The sequence below is a fragment of the Oncorhynchus mykiss genome, chromosome 2 (genome assembly GCF_013265735.2).
Source record: "Oncorhynchus mykiss isolate Arlee chromosome 2, USDA_OmykA_1.1, whole genome shotgun sequence".
Lineage (NCBI taxonomy): Eukaryota > Metazoa > Chordata > Actinopteri > Salmoniformes > Salmonidae > Oncorhynchus > Oncorhynchus mykiss.
In genome coordinates this window covers 65884255-65902323 of record NC_048566.1, presented here as the reverse complement: position 1 = coordinate 65902323, position 18069 = coordinate 65884255, and the positions used below count along the sequence as shown (strand labels likewise).

Here is an 18069-nt window from a genome sequence, read left to right as displayed (position 1 = left end):
CTGGGTCGTGTCTCTAGCAACCGAACCGATAGAATGAATGGCCAGCCGGCTTGGGTAGAAACCTTCTTGTGGAAGGATGAAATAGTATGAATAAATTCAGAAAAATAACGTTTTTAAAAATATGTCAATCATTATTTGAATATGTTGTTAACCCGTTGTATAAAAGTGATAATGCCCTCGAAGCTGGCGTTTGGAGGATGTATTGGCACGGTTTGCTGGCCCTCAACTTCATCTCTGGCCTAACAACACCCGTGCCAATATATCCTCCAAACACTGGCTTCTCGTGCATTATCACTTAAATAAACTGGTTACAAACATAGTTATAACAGTAAAAATAAATGTTTTGTCATACCCATGGTATAGGGTCGGATATTCCACGGCTTTCAGCTAATCAGCATTCATGGCTGGAACCTGGTTTATAATTCCTTTTATAAACTGGGTGGTTCGAGCCCAGAATGCTGATTGGCTGAAAGCCGTGGTATATGAGACCGTATACCATGTGTGTGGCAAAACATTTATTTTTACTGTTCTAATTACATTTGTAACCAGTTTATAATAGCAAATCAGGCACCTCAGGGGTTTGTGGTATATGGCCAATAGCTGTGGTATATTTGCCATATACCACACCCCCTCGTGCCTTATAGCTTTAATATACCACACCTTCCTGTATTCATAGTAGGGAACCAAGTGTGGGCATTGACAGTAATGGAAAAATTAGGCCTAGTTTCGCATTGCCAGACATCAAACTATATTCTCATTCAAAAATAAGATGTGACCTTTTCTGGTGACTAAACCTAGAAGATTAATTATAAGAGATATCCTGTACTGCATGTTTCTATACTACTACAGTACTACCCCTATTGCTACTTCTACAGTACGGGTCTGAGTGTTTCAAGGGAATGGGGGTAATTGTCTCTGGTTGCAGCTGGTGTGGAGGCATGCAGGCTGGGAGAACTGAGCAGTTACATTTTAGTCATTTAGTCAGACAATAGAGCTTCTTCATTCCCGGTCCTCTCAGCCCTACACTGAGAGGAGAGGTGGGGGAGCGAACGGTAATAAGGCACTCTGTGTGTCCTCCATCTAATAGGCTGGGAAGGAGAATTAAGGAAAGAATGAGTGACAAAAAACAAAGGGGATGGACAGAGGAGACCCTAGTCCAGGCTGGTACCATCAGAACAGGGGCCATAGTGTGTTGGTGGGGCACTGGGCGGATGGGTGTGGCAGAGGAAGGCGCGGGCTCGTGGTTTGGGAGGGGAATGCTTGGTTTAGGATGGGGAATTGTGAGGTCACAGACAGGCAATATGAATAACTGCCCGCCCAGCTGGCCAGAGCCACAGCACAATCCTGCCTTGTTATTTTATTCTTTGTCAAGACAAAACCGGCAACCACTGGCGCTCACATTACTGGACTGGAAGTAGACCTACACATAACAGGCTAGTGTTGCTCCTATCCAGAGAGCAGCTCTGATAATGAGTGGGGTGAGTCAATGGCTGAGAAGAGGGAACAGAACACAATCTCAATACATGCTACGTCAAGGCTTTTGTTAGAGATTATGGATGGATAGCTTGTTGTATAAAGGAGTAGTAAAAGAAAGCAGGGAGTTTCTTTTTTAACAGTATGAAGCAGATTATTCAAGTGTTTGCCAACAGTTGCTGGGTTGGGCTGTATGGTCATTTCCAATGTGGATACAGGTTCAAAGTTCACAGTCACACTCTTGGAGTCCTTGAGCCCACACTGGAGGCCGAAATGGTGTAGCCAGAGTAGTTGGGTAACACGAGGAGACACGACAGATACACAATCAGTATTATTCAAGTAACAGTATCACCGGTCAATATGTCACAGCAGGAGGGTGGTGGATTTTGTGTACGTGAGTTAAAAAAGGTGTATCCCAGATGTCATCAATAGTTCCATCCCTGGTCACAGTGAAGAGGTCTTGTGACTCATCCTGGTTAATGGTTAAGCATCACTATCATATCTGTGCCGGGGTACACAGTCGGACGGGCTACAGAGTTTAGAGAGATAAGTGTACTTCCCCTTTGCCACACACATGTACATAAGAACCATTTACTGAGTGTCATTGTCAGATCAGTCTCAAACACACATCAGTTGAAATGGCTCTGTTAGAATATGTAAGAGCAGTCTCTCATGTTTTCACAAAACATCTGACTTTTCATTGTGGAAGACTTGTTGTGGAGAGAAACAGTGACAGGGTGCGGAGGTGGGTGACTCCCTCTCCTCTTCCTCTCATTACACACACACACACACACACACACACACACACACACACACACACACACACACACACACACACACACACTAGCAGGATCACTCAGCTTCTCTTAGTAACAAAGCCAGTCAAACCTGACTGGCAAGAAATGAAGATTACTCTCATTCACACACACGCAATCGTGGATGAGGATGGTACTAAAATCAGAGACAAACTGTAGCTGGAGACGTTTTGGCCCGAGTGTCCTGTTACTACATACACAGAGTATGACAAGAGACTGCCATTATATTACCACAATAAACCAGGAGAACCATGATAGACTTCAAACACGATATGGGCATGATGACCAGTGAGTTTTGACCTAGATTCAGTCTGAGCAGCAGACAACCACAGAAAATCTCTTGACATGGAAACTGGGGAGATTCTTCAATACACAGATTCATAACTAGTGGCAGGTAGTTCATTGCTCACAAATTGGGAAAGCCAGGTGCAAAGGTCTATCCACATGTTCATGTGTGCTAACATGCATATCATAAATTACCAGAACAACGCTGATATTAGCATAGGAATATAAATATCATTTTATATGTTCTACGTGCTCTTAGCTCAGCATGAGAGATATTTACCTTCCACTTAATCACTGATATTATTGTTTTAAAGGGTGTGTGGATGTGTTTGGGAGAAGAAGTAAGTAAGTAATGGAATGATAGGCTCCTGTTCATGCTGACCCAGATGGATGTTCTACTTTGTTAAAGGGAGAGGTAATAACCTCCCACCCAAGATTACAGTTACTCAGCAATTGCTAAACTACTGATCACCATAGCTTGTCAAGATACGCCTAACATGAGCCAAATGCTGGTCCAGGGTGTGCCTTCAGTCATTCACTCCAAACTTGCTCACCGACCCTTTAACGGTTTGTTTTATAAAAACACGTTTTTGTTATAGAGCTACTACCATTTAGCCATAGGCAGTTTATAAATACACATGACAGAGAATTGGTGGGTGGTGCTTGAACAATGAACTTGACTTGGCGTTGAGAGTTAGGTCCTTCCTATATAAATACCAACAGACAGGCTCTAGTATAGTGGTCCTCAAGGCCCTGGAGGCTGAGAGAGGCCTGTGTTAGAAATAAACAGAGCTATGGGAGAAATGATCATGAGAGCACCTTTTGTCCTCCTTGCTATACAATCTGACCTGTGCAGTGTCCTATTAATTAAGCATGTTAGCAAAAACCTATTAGCTAAACAGCTACAGTATCATTTGTAGGGCTGGGAATTGACAGGGTCCACGCGATACGATATTATCATGATACTTAGGTGCCGATATGATACGTATTGTGATTCTCACAATTCTATATGTATTGAGATTTGATAGTGCGATTTTATTGTGATTCGATGTTCCAAACATTTTGCTGCTCATGTCTGCTGCAGAGGGACAAGAGAGAGTTGTGGAAAAGTGAGTTTTGATCAGTCATGAAAATACGTGCTAAAAACATGTTGGCTCACTATTTAAAAAGTGGCACAAATACAGCCGACCAGTGCAAAAATATAACCATATTGTCAAAAATAATATAACTGGATTGATGTTTTCCCCCATCACTAATGAGTTGGTCTGCAATCATACAAAATGATGTCTGTGAGCGAGAAACTGACTATCCCTGGCTCTCCTGATGGGGAGGGGTAAGGAGAATCAGGAGGCTGCAGAGACATATAAAGCAACAGTGTAGCATGGCATCCCTCACCCCTCAGCACTGCCACAGGCAGCTGTGTCTCTGTCAGTCTTCAGGGCTCCTCATGTGTGGGACTACCCTGCCACACTAGCCAATAAGATCCCGCTGGATCTCTCTATATCCTGGTGACGACAGTCTCACCTCTTCAACTCTGCCCCTGCTGCCTCTCCCAGGGTCCCACGCCACATATTATTCCAATTACTGTGGCAGAGCAGGCCAGCCATCCTCAGACAGGACAGGTGAAACATGCCGGCTGTGTTTGTGCTGCGTCTTAATCAATCGGACCTCACAACCTGTTCTCTCTCCGGCCCTCTCCTCCCCGCTTACATCCCCCTATTCCCTCACCACCCTTTGGCTCGAACCAGCAGTTGTAGAGCATTACCTGAGGGACCTACATATGACGATGTGTGCCAATTGAAGGCTTGTGACAACTGTCTCCATGGAAGCAGAAGCTAAACAACACTAGCATTCACAATGATAAACGTAGGCCAACTGCAGCAGATAAAATATACTTTATGAATGAATTCTGCCGTCAAATTACAAAAGGAGATGAGATGGCGGCTACAAACTGAACGTTTGAGGCGCTCTAGTTTCCACCCCCTCAGTAGCCTGCTGCATAATGCTTGGTCATGTCCCTGGGGATGAGTGATGAAATACAATAAGGCCTTTGAGAGAAAAAATGTGATTCCGATCCATAAAGAGGAAACATTCCTTCGGGGCTGAGGCACCACCGACTGCCCTCACAAATTCCTCCCAAAATGTTATCATCAGCCCACTGATAGAGCTTTTTTCTCTGAGGGCACTCTGTCCTAAAGAGTTGTGGAGGGTCACATCAGGCCAGATGGCCAACATTCACCATTCACAAAAGCCTATGCATACACACACACATAAAAATACAATGCCTTCAGAAAGTATTCGCACTACTTGACTTTTACAAATGTTGTTATGTTACAAAGTGGGATTAAAATTGATTTAACTTATGTTTGTTGGTCAACAATCTACACACAATAGTCTATAACAGGGCTGCCCAACCCTCATCTATGAGATCTACCATCCTGTGGGTTTAACACATCTGATTCTATTAATTAGCTGCTCAATAAGACCTTAACTAGCTGAATCAGATGTGCTAAATTAGGGTTGGACTGAAAACATACAGGACAGTAGATCTCCAGGAAGTGGGTTGGACTGAAAACATACAGGACAGTAGATCTCCAGGAAGAGGGTTGGACTGAAAACATACAGGACAGTAGATCTCCAGGAAGAGGGTTGGACTAAAAACATACCGGACAGTAGATCTCCAGGAAGAGGGTTGGACTGAAAACATACAGGACAGTAGATCTCCAGGAAGAGGGTTGGACTGAAAACATACAGGACAGTAGATCTCCAGGAAGAGGGTTGGACTGAAAACATACAGGACAATAGATCTCCAGGAAGAGGGTTGGGCAGCACTGCTCTATAATGTCAATGTGATTGAAAAATGCAACTATTTAAAAAAAATATACAAAAAAATAAAACACTAATATATCTTGATTAGATAAGTATTCAACCCTGAGTCATTACATGTTACATTACATGTTTTTGGGTAAGTCTCTGAAGCCATGTTCACATTGGCAGTTTGAAGTGACTCAAAAAGTGACTGTTTATTTGCATATCCGATTCAAATCTGTTATTTTTCCTACAGCCAAAAAGCACATAGAATCGGATATTTCGAGCCACATTTCAAACCATCTTTATAGATGGTTTGAAATCCGATATAAATCTGTTAGCTGGCCATGTGACATGTCTGAATGGTCAAATCTGATTTATTTTGCCCTCAAGTGTTTTTTAGACTGCTATTTGGAATATCTTGTTGCTTGCTAGCTGCTCTGTTGACAGTTTGACAAGAACATGTGGTAGCTAACTAGCTTGTTAATTGTTTACAAACAAATTAGTGATTATGCTAGAAAGCTAAACAGCTACCTAGCTAGCTAGTTGACTGCTGTGGCTAGCCAAAAAATGACTTGTTTTGAAAGTTGGATCATCTTATCCTTTGAGGCTTTAAAAATGTTCTTAACCTAATGATTTTGAAAATGCAAAGCAACTGGGAAACGTCCATGGCAGGCATTGTTGTTACCTTAGCTTGCCACATAACTTCTTAGTGATAGCAAACACTAGCACCACCACCAATCAGCCTACACCACTGAACACAAACCCATCATTACTATGACAACTAGTGTAGCCTTGTCATAAAATAACTGCTGTCTGAACTAGGGTTGCAAAGGGTCGGAAACTTTCCGGTAAATTTCCAGCATTTTTCTGGAAATGTTCCATGGGAAGTTAAGCCCAGGAATTTGGGTAATTTTTCTTAAATTCATCAAAACAGTTAGCTTATATCAGTAAATTTTTTTGTGGGATACACAGAAGGCAATTTTAGGTCTTGTGGCATATTTTGGTTAAACTATCCCCAATTCAATGGAATTTTAACCCTCTACATGCACAGTGCACTCTTCCATCACATGTACAGCTGATTCTCAAGATCTTGCACACTAATGAGATGCTATTGAGCCCACACTACTACACTGTCTGAGCCAAGGACTAGAAGCTTTCTGGTAAGTTTTAATTACAATACTGGGTGTGGTGAATATATTTTATATGACATACATTATGTTTTGTTAACTAGTAAATAGTAGTCTACAGCAAAATGTGTTTAAATAATTTCTGACTTGTTAACAATTTCTGCTAGTTAGTTTTTGCTACCATGTGGGTTTTAGCTTGCTTGAGCCTACTAACTGAGAAGTGTTAATTCACCTGTTTCCATACATGTTTCATTTTAAAACATTTATCCTACAAAGGAGTTGTTTAATTTAACTGCCTAACTATTTATCTGTACATGTGTAATGAACACTATGGGAGACAGAGAGATGGTTTCAAGCGCAGGGCGCAGCAGGTGTTGATTTATAAAGGACTACTGGAGGAGGCAGGTAGCTGGGTCCAGGGGCAGGCAGAAGGTCATACACCGGGGGTCCAAAAAGTAAAAAACTATCATACACGGGCGGATTAAATTAAAGGGAAAAACAGAGCTCTGAATAGAAGTGTGTGCAAAGAACTGAACTAAATACTGTGTGATAATGACATACAGGTGTGTGAACAGGTGATCAGAATTCAGGTGATTGTGTTCAGGGGATCTATGTGTTTGAGAGTGTGAGTTTGAAGCAGACGTTACAACATGGAATTGTATTTGGGTTTTCTTAAACTTATTTTTTCCTTCATCTTTACAGGAAAATGCCATGGGCACTATCTGATGTGTGAAGACATTTCACTGCAGCTAATGTAGAAGGAAAAGCTGTGTGCATTTGCAAATACTGTGCCAAATCATATGTGAAGAATTCAACAAAGATGCAGAACCATCTGGCCAACTCCATAAAGTTCCCTCAGCGCTCACAACAAGCAACCTCTGACAAAAGTCCCTCTACTTCTATTCGAGGTGAAAATGAAAAATCAGACACCTTATCGATAGCAACAGCTTATGGTCTTCCTGGATAAATTCTGATGAATGTCTTGCTCGAGCTGTGTATGCAACTGGTTCATCTCTGATGCTCACAGGCAATGTGATTTCTGAGTGTTCTTTGCCCAGCATACACCCCTCCAACCAGACCTGCTTTATCTACTCATTTGCTAGATACAGAGTTCAATCGAGTTCAAGTGAAGGTCAAGCAAATCATAGAGAAAGCAGAATGTATTGCAATCATCTCTGGTAGGTGGTCAAATGTTCATGGGGAAGGAATAACTAACTACATCCTCTCCACCCCTCAACCAGTATTCTACAAGAGCACAGACACAAGGGACAACAGACACACCGGTTTCTACATTGCAGATGAGCTGAAGGCAGTCATCAATGACCTTGGACCATAGAAGGTTGACAGACAATACTGCGAACATGAAGGCTACTTGGTCTACCCTCACATCACATCCATTGGCTATGCTGCTCATGCATTGAATCTGCTCCTCAAGGACATCATGGCACTGAAAACAATGGATACACTCAACAAGAGAGCCAAGGAAATGGAGAGCCAAGGTATGTGAAGGGTCATCAAATTATAGCAGCAATCTACCTCACCAAGCAAAGTGAGAAGAATAAGAGCACCACATTGAAGTTGCCCAGCAACACCCATTGGGCTGGTGTTGTCATCATGTTTGACAGTCTCCTGGAGGGGAAGGAGTCTTTCCAAGAAATGACCATATCACAGTCTGCCGATATGGACAGCCCCGTCAAGAGGATCCTCCTGGATGATGCATTTGGGAGAGAGTGGTAAGCAGCCTGAAACTCCTGAAACCTATAGCAGTAGCCATTGCACGGATTGAGGGAGACAATGCCATCCTGTCTGATGTTCAGACTCTGCTTGCAGATGTAAGAAATCCGTACTGCCCTGCCCACTTCCCTGTTGCTCCAAGTGTAACAGTTTAACTTTAGTCCGTCCCCTCGCCCATACCGGGCTCGAACCAGGGACCCTCTGCACACAGACAACAGTCACCCACGAAGCATCGTTACCCATCGCTCCACAAAAGCCAAGGGGAACAACTACTTCAAGGTCTCGGAACGAGTGATGTCACCGATTGAAACGCTATTAGCGCACACCACCGCTAACTAGCTAGCCATTTCACATCGGTTACACTCACCCCCCTTTTGACCTCCTCCTTTTCCGCAGCAACCAGTGAGCCGGGTCAACAGCATCAATGTAACAGTATAACTTTAGTCCATCCCCTCGCCCATACCCGGGCTCGAACCAGGGACCCTCTGCACACATCAACAACTGACACCCACGAAGCCTCGTTACCCATCGCTCCACAAAGCCGCGGCCCTTGCAGAGCAAGGGGAACAACTACTTCAAGGTCTCAGAGCGAGTGATGTCACCGATTGAAACGCTATTAGCGCGCACCACCGCTAACTAGCTAGCCATTTCACATCGGTTATACAAGCAGAGGAAACTGCAGTTCTGAAATACATCAAAAAGCATGAAGACTTTGCCTGAAGCCCAATACACGCCGCAGCGTACATGTTGGACCCCAAGTATGCTGGCAAGAGCATCCTGTCTGGTGCAGAGATCAACAAGGCCTATGGCGTCATCACTACCGTGTCTCGCCACCTTGGCCTGGATGTGGGAAAGGTTCTTCGCAGTCTGGCGAAGTACACTTCCAAGCGAGGGCTTTGGGATGGTGATGCAATATGGCAGTCGTGCCAACATATCTCATCAGCCACCTGGTAGAAGGGACTTTGTGGATCTGAGGCTCTTTCCCCTGTTGCCTCCATCATCCTCCAAATCCCACCAACATCAGCCTCCTCAGAGCGCAACTGGTCCTTCCTTAAATGGTATTAATATTAATTTGCATATATTTCCGATAATTCCCACGGAAAGTTTCCACCGCTGAATATTCCCCAAAAATGTGCAAACCAGGCCTGAATACACACACATTAAATTTGGTCACTTGTAGCTTGCTGTTTGGACAGTCAGTACTCCTAAACAGATTTGAAAACCGAAACTGATTTCGGCATTTAGTTCAAGAAATAGAGTTAAGAAAATATTTACTAAATAAAGTAAAGTAAAAAAATAAAAGGCTATATACAGGGGGTACTGGTACCGAGTCAATGTGCGTGGGGTACAGGTTAGTTGAGGTAATTGGTAAAGTGACTATGCACAGATAATAAACAGTGAGTAGAAGCAGTGTAAAATGAAAGGGGGGATCAATGTAAATATTCTGGGTGGCTCATCTTTTTCCTAGAGTCCACGTACAACTCTTTTGTCTTGCTCACATTGAGGGAGAGGTTGTTGTCCTGGTACCACACTGCCAGGTCTTGGCCATGCAATCGTTGGTGAACAGGTTGTACAGGAGGGGACTAAACACGCACCCCTGAGGGGCCCCAGTGTTGAGGATCAGTGTGGCAGATGTGTTGTTGCCTACCCTTATCACCTGGGGGCGGCCCATCAGGAAGTCCAGGATCCAGTTGCAGTGGGAGGTGTTTAGTCCAAGGGTACTTAGCTTAGTGATGAGCTTTGTGGGCACTAAGGTGTTGACTACGCTGAGCTGTAGTCAATGAACAGCATTCTCACATAGGTGTTCCTTTTGTCCATGTGGGAAAGGAAAGGGAAGTGTCAAATGCGATTGAGATTGCGTCATCTGTGGATCTGTTGAGGCGGTATGCAAATTGGAGTGGGTCTAGGATTTCCGGCATGATGGTGTTGATGTGAGCCATGACCTGCTTTTCAAAGCACATTATGGCTACAGACGTGAGTGCTATGGGCGGTAATCATTCAGGCAGGTTACCTTTGATTTCTTGGGCACAGGGACTATGGTGGTCAATTTGAAACATGTAGGTATTAGACTCGGTCAGGGAGAGGTTGAAAATGTCAGTGATGACACTTACCAGTTGCTTAGCGCATGCTTTGAGTACACATCCTGGTTATCCGTCTGGCCCTGCGGCTTTGTGAATGTTGACCTGTTTAAAGGTCCTGCTCACATCAGCTATGGTGAGCGTGATCACACAGTTGTCTGGAACAGCTGGTGCTCTCATGCATGCTTCAGTGTTGCTTGCCTCGAAGCGAGCATAAAAGGCATTTAGCTTGTATGGTAGGCTCTGGGCAGCTCATTGCTGGGTTTCCCTTTTTAGTGCGTAATAGTTTTCAAGCCCTGCCACAAGTGTCAGAGCCAGTGTAGTAGGATTCTTTGCCTGTTTGATGGTTCGTCTGAGGGAATAGCAGGATTTCTTTAAGCAACCGGATTAGTGTCCCACTCCTTGAAAGCGGCAGCTCTAGCCTTTATCTCGGTGCAGATGTTGCCTGTAATCCATTGCTTCTGGTTGGGGTATGTACGTACGATCACTGTGGGGACGACGTCTCTAGATGCACTTATTGATGAAGCAGGTGACTGAGGTGGTATACTCCTCAATGCCATTGGAGGAATCCCGGAACATTTTCCAGCCTGTGCTAGCAAAATAGTCCTGTAGTGTAGTATCCGCGTCATCTGACACACTTCCGTATTGAGTGAGTCACTGGTACTTCCTGGTATAGTTTTTGCTTGTAAGCAGGAATCAGTAGGATGGAATTATGGTCAGATTTGCCAAATGCGGGGTGAGGGAGAGCTTTGTATGCGTCTCTGTGTGTGGAGTAAAGGTGGTCTAGAGTTTTTTTGGCTCTGGTTGCACATGTGACATGCTGGTAGAAATGAGGTAAAATGGATTTAAGTTTGTCTGCATTGAAGTCCTCGGCCACTAGGAGTGCCGCCTCTGGATGAGCATTTTCTTGTTTGCTTATGTCCTTATACAGCTCGTAGAGTGCAGCCTTAATGCCAGCATTGGTTTGTGGTGGTTAATAGACGGCTACGAATAATATAGATGACAACTCTCTTTATCGATATTGTGCTCTACAGCTTATTATGAGGTATTCTGCCTCAGGCGAGAAATACCTTGAGGCTTCTTTAATATTAGACATTGCGCACCAGCAGTTATTGACAAATAGACACACACTCCCGCCCCTCATCTTACTAGACGAAGCTGCTCTGCCCTGCCAATGCACGGAAGCCTGCCAGAAGCCAGATTAGTGTCTTTTCTCATACACACAAGATAGGCTACAAAATACTAGACAGCAGAATGCCACTCTGAGTAGCCAAACCCAGAGCAACAAAACAGGGTTGGGGTCAATTCCATCAAAATTCCAGTCAAGTCAGAGAGTAAAACAAATTCCAATTTCTATTCCAAATTTCCCCCATTTATGCCATCCAATTAAGAATTGACATGGATCACACAATCATCCATTAACGTCTCTCCTATGACACGGCAGCATTACGTTACTCTACCAGTACCTCCATCCTCTGCTACCTCGAAGAGAGACAGAAGATGGGCTAATGGGCGGGTGGGAGGATGTGAAGAGAATTGTCCTCTGGGTTGGTCCCTAATGTTTACATAAAGGGACCACTGAATAAGCAAGAGGCGCATCGCCAAAACTCTTGTTTATAATACCAGCACTATAATCAATGCAAAACCCTGACAGCACTGTAAACACAAGCCTGTCAATTGAAACTGAACCCAATGTTTTGAATTGACATGTGATAAAATAAGACTTTGACAGAGAGGAGAATGCCATACTTAGACATAAAGACTTGCATGAGGGAGCAGTAAAGTGTTTAACTGTGGTTAACAGGATCAACACAGTGACCGTGTTTAACTGTAGTAAACAGGATCAAGGCAGTGACAACCACATGCATCCCTTACCTCCTCTCTGCAACACTCACACTTTATGATGCGGTTGTAGAGGTAGCAACAGTTTCCAAAAGTCAGAGTCGACCAATGAAACTTAGTGTTATAAGTAGTGATGCACCGATATGACATTTTTGGCCGATACCGGTATCCAATATTTTCCTTGCCAAAAGACGATACCGATAACCGATATTTAAAATTTTAGCGGCCTTTTAAGCATTCTAGTACAGTTAAATAGTTAACACACACACGGACGCAGAGGTCTAAGGCACTGCATCTCAGTGCAAGATGCGTCACTACAGTCCCTGCTTTGAATCCAGGCTGTATTACATCCGGCTGTGATTGGGAGTCCTATAGGGCGGCGCACAATTGGCCCAGCATCGTCCGGGTTTGGCCGGTGTAGGCCGTCATTGAAAATAAGAATTTGTTCTTAACTGACTTGCCTAGTTAAATAAAGTTTACACACACACCACACTGACCAAAAAGTTATTTTGTTTGCATTTCCATTAACAGTAAAACATCATCAAAACATATTTCTTTCACTTACTTGCTGTGCTGTTTCATTGTTCATTTGTTCAGTCGTTTCATTCTCAACCAGGATTTCATCATACATGACAAACAGTGAAGTTTCAGCTGTCTGTTTGTCCATGGCCTCTCTTCCTCGATGCGCACTGTCACTGTGTCCGTTTCCATCTTGTCCAGCTGTGTCTGTAACATTTCACGTGAAACCTGTTTTTTGTCTGCATCAAAGTAGTGGACAGTAATGAGAGAATGCCACCGAATCACTTGTTCACAGACTGTCTGCAGTTTTGTTGAGCAGGCGTTTCAATGCCATGACAGAGGGTATCACGTCTGCTGCAGGCGCAGTTGATGAGCTTATTTCTCGAGTCAGTTGTTCGAATAGAGATAGCTAGTGTTTTAATGTTTCCAGTTTCAAACATGTTCTCAAATGCCATTGAAATGGCAGCAGCGGCATGACAACCAGCACATTCATGAGCATGAAATACGACTTTCCTCAGTACGAAATCCTCGACGACCCACTGTGCTGTCAGAATCAGCATGCTCATGGGGCTGATATCGCTGGTCCAATTGTCAGTCGTGAAGCCAATAGCAGTAACACTATTACTGTGTAACTCCGGTAGGGCAACATCTGTGCACTTGACCTGCAATTTAACGGCTCAGACATGAGACGCATGTGGCAGGGTCTACAGGCAATCACGGACTACAAAAAAAACCAGCCACGTCTTGCTCCCGGGCAAACTAAACAATTTATTTTTCCGCTTTGAGGAGAATACAGTGCCACCTGCACAGCCCACTACCAAGGTCTGTGGGCTCTCCTTCTTTGTGGCCTACGTGAGTAAGACATTTAAACGTGTTAACCCTTGCAAGGCTGCCGGCCCAGACGGCATCCCTAGCAGTTTCCTCAGAGCATGCGCAGACCAGCTGGCTGGTGTGTTTACAGACATATTCAATCTCTCCCTATTCTAGTCTGTTGTCCCCACATGCTTCAAGATGGCCACCATTACATTCTTGGGTACAGGAACAAAGGTAACTGAACTAAATGACTAACCCTGTAGCACTGAATTCTGTGAATTATGAAGTGCTTTGAGAGACTAGGATCATATCAAGGATCATATCACCTCCACCTTACCTGTCACCCTAAACCCACTTCAATTTGCTTACCGCCCCAATAGGTTCACAGACGATGCATTCGCCATCACACTGCCCTATCCCATCTGGATAAGAGGAATATCTATGTAAGAATGCTGTTCATTGACTACAGCTCAGAATTCAACAACATAGTACCCTCCAAGCTCATTATTAAGCTTGGTGCCCTGGGTCTCAACCCCGCCCTGTGCAATTGGGTCCTGGACATCCTGACGGGGCATCCACAAGTGGTGAAGGTAGGAAACAACATCTCCACTTTGTTGATCCTCAACACTGGGGCCCCACAAGGGAGCGTGCTCAGCCCCCTCTTGTACTTCCTGTTCACCAATGACTGCGTGGCCATGCACGCCTCCAACTCAATCATCAAGTTTGCAGACGACACAACAGTAGTAGGCTTGATTACCAACAACGACGAGAAAGCCTACAGGGAGGAGGTGAGGGATCTGAGTGTGGTGTCAGGAAAATAACCTCTCACTCAACGTCAATAAAACAAAGAAGATGATCGTGGACTTCAGGAAACAGTAAAGGGAGCACCCCCCATCCAAATCTATGGGACAGCATTGGAGAAGGTGGACAGTTTTAAGTTCCTCGGCGTACACATCACGGACAAACTGAAATGGTCTACCCACACAGAAAGCATGGTGAAGAAGGCGCAACAGTGCATCTTCAACCTCAAGAGGCTGAAGAAATTTAGCTTGTCACCTAAACCCTCAAACTTTTACAGATGCACAATTGAGAGCATCCTGTCGGGCTGTATCACCTCCTGGTACGGCAACTGCACCGCCTACAACCGCAGGGATCTCCAGAGGGTGATCATCAAGGACAACAACCACCCGAGCGACTGCCTGTTCACCCTGCTACCATCCAGAAAGCAAGGTCAGTACAGGTGCATCAAAGCTAGGACCAAGAGACTGAAAAACAGCTTCTATCTCAAGGCCATCAGATTGTTAAACAGCCATCACTAGCACAGAGAGGCTGCTGCCTACACACAGACTTGAAATCATTGGCCACTTTAATAAATGGACCACTAGTCACTTTAATAATGCCACTTTAATAATGTTTACATATCTTGCATTACTCACCTCATATGTATATACTCTATTCTATACTATCTATTGCATGTTAGCCTATGCAGCTCCGTCACTAATCATCCACATACTTATATATTCTTATTCCATTCCTTTAGATTCCATTCCTTTAGATTTGTGTGTATTAGGTATCTGTTGTGTAATTGTTAGATATTACTTGTTAGATACTGCTGCACTGTCGGAACTAGAAGTACAAGCATTTCGCTACACTCGCAATAACATCTGCTAACCATGTGTATGTGACCAATAAAATTGTATCTGATTTCAATACAACACCTAGGGGGCCCATGGTTCTCATCCCCTTCCATTCACTCACACAGTAATTATGACAACATCTAGAGGATGTACTCCAACCTATCAGAGCTCTTGCAGCATGAACTGACATGTCCATCCCATCAAAGGATCAGAGAATGAATCTAGTACTGAAATCATAAGCTACAGCTAGCTAGCCCTGCAGTGCATAACATGTGGTGATAGATGACTCAGAGAAAGAAAATAGCTTTACAGTTTTTAACAAATTAATTTCTTCAAAAACGATAGAGAAGCAAGAGAGGGAGAGAACTATATTTTGTCTTGTTTTTCACTTTCACTTTCTTTGCCAGCAAATGCAGCTAGCTAGCTAGTTTAACCTACTCAAACACCCAGCTCAATCAAAGGGATGCTATATTAGCTAGCTGGCTATGACTATCCAACACAACACTGGAACTCTTCCAAGTCAAGGTAAGCTTTTGGTTTTACTAATTTATTGCCATCGGGCCCACCGGTGTAAGTGCTAAACTGCTTACTGTACTGTACACTAACGTTACTGCATAATTGTAGCGGGTTTATTAACTCTAGTTCTATCAGCTATGTTGACTATGACGTTACTTTAGCTAATATGGGGACAATGAGGTAGGCTGTGTAGCGGTTATGACATGGTTTGGCTTGGAAAGGTTTTTTAGCCTGGTCGCATACAGCTGATGTGTTGTGCATTGAAGTCCACAAGCGAAGGGAAAAGGTTTGAGGAGGAGAGTGGGTAGATGCGAGAAGGAATACAACGTGGCTGCTGTAAAAGTGAACTGGGTTTATGTCCGATCAGGGGTGTATTCATTTAGCCGATTCTGTTGAAAAACGTTTCTTAAACAGAAGCAAACGGAATGAAATGGGAATAAACATATCTGAATTTGTCCAATAGAAACTCTTGTTTGCAACTGTTGAACTATAATCAAGTATGCAAGGTGGTATTGAATGTGTCACTGTCTGTCACCTCAAATCTTTCTCTTGACCTGTGTACACCTACGTAGTAAACTTTAATTCATAGGCTAGGTTGTAGCAACCTCATGATGGGTATAGGGAAAATTAGAGTATCATGTAGTAGCCTAAACCTATCAATGTTACATTGAACTGGGTGAATGGAATATGAATGACAGTCATCCAATATGCTGTAATAGAAAAGGCCATGCTCAAGAAAAAAGAAAATTGCCTGCCTTCAACTTAAACAGCACCGACTGCGACTGACTTGCATGTAGCCTACAACCATTAGAGTAATGGAAAGTTTCTCCCAAATCCACTGACTGTGTTAATAGACATATTGTTGTGCCATCATCATCTCCTATTTGTAAACCACATGCATGTGGTTTACAAATAGGGGCAATGTGAGATTGTTGTTTGATGCAAATAGGCAATGTGTCTCAAATCAGACGTGAAAATCACACCGCCATGTACATCGTCTTAATTTACTGTAGTCTACTTTCCAGCTATAAGATTGCTGAACAACTAATCAAATGGGCACCCGGACTATTTCCATTGACCCCTTTTGTTTTTACACTGCTGCTACTCGCTGTTTATCATCTATGCAGTCACTATACAAATTACCTCGACTAACATAAACACGGCACATTGACTCGGTCCAGGTACCCCTGTATATAGTTAACTCGTTATTGTTATGTACATTTATTGTTTATTTTTGATTGTTTCGATTTTTTTTCACTTTAGTTTATTTAGTCAATATTATATTAACTCTATTGTTTGAACTGCATTGTTGGTTAAGGGCTTGTAAACACACATTTGTTGTGTGCGGCGCATGTGACAAATACAATTTGATTTGATTCGATAATAAATTATGCTTGGGTTACATTTTAGAGTAGGCTATCAGAGCAGAGTATTATAGCCTGTACCTGAGTTTCATCGGCATTACTGTCTGTGTCCAGCTCTCCAATGTAGTACTGTTCCATCCACCGCCGTGCGTTCTCGGAATGGCGGTGCGGGGGTCCCTCCATCTCCAGGCTGACATCATTCCCTGACCTGTGTAATATCAGAGCCTCTCCACCCGGATGCATTCGAAGGAATCCCGTCACATCATAAACCTTCGTCCCCAATAATACCCAACATGAGTATTTTGTGCAATGACGGGCTACCTCCATCTCAGAGAAAACCCGAGGGGACACCAATGGAGACATTGCGATGTTGAAGTGTCCACAAAAAAAAAAGCATAAACGAAAGCAGCGCGTAAAGACCCCCAGGCCGACTGACCGCGTACTAACTTCTACTTCATTTCTCAGCCCTGACTGGGCTTACTCGACCAGCTCATTAGCATATCATTAATTATTCATCACTCAAGACTGCTCAAAGCTCAGTCTTTCATCTAACTGCGTTTTGCTCGCTCTGCAACTTCACAGCGCTCGAGCTTATTTTTTACCCCCAATGTTTACAGCTATGAGATCATTATTGCATTGTTAATTCATGTTCAGATGTGGTTGAGATCAAATAAAAACTCACTTTTAAACTAGTCTAATAGAGAACCTGTTAAACATGCGTGTTATTTCCTCATGGGCGTAGTTCTGTTTGACGTGTAGGCGCCTCTCAATACCAATAACCTATATTAGGGGTCACCAACCGGTCGATCGACCATCTAGGTATTCCCAGTCGACCACCAAACATTTATGTAGAAAAGCCGACGATAAATGCTTGCGGTCCTTTATTACTAGATTTTTTTTTATTCGACTTTGCGCTTTTGCCTTTACGTGCACTTGATTCAGAAACCCTGTGCGCCGAAAAGGCAGTGTTCACATTTTGAACAATTTAATTTGTCTGAACTGAAGGGACAAACTCCGCCTACCCGGCCGATCAGGAGAGCTGTGCGTAAATCAAG

The 18069-nt window shown here is 43.6% G+C and overlaps 1 protein-coding gene across 1 annotated transcript in view; it reads right to left on the bottom strand.

Moving 5' to 3' along the window:
- The window catches only part of LOC110493994 (fatty acid 2-hydroxylase), a 32574-nt gene extending 15043 nt beyond the window's left edge, over positions 1-17531 (bottom strand). Inside the window, exon 1 of the mRNA XM_021568646.2 lies at positions 17096-17531. Coding sequence (XP_021424321.1) covers positions 17096-17377 — 282 coding nt within the window. The 5' untranslated portion in view covers positions 17378-17531. The remainder of the gene's footprint in view (positions 1-17095) is intronic.
- Between the last annotated feature and the right edge of the window lie 538 nt (positions 17532-18069).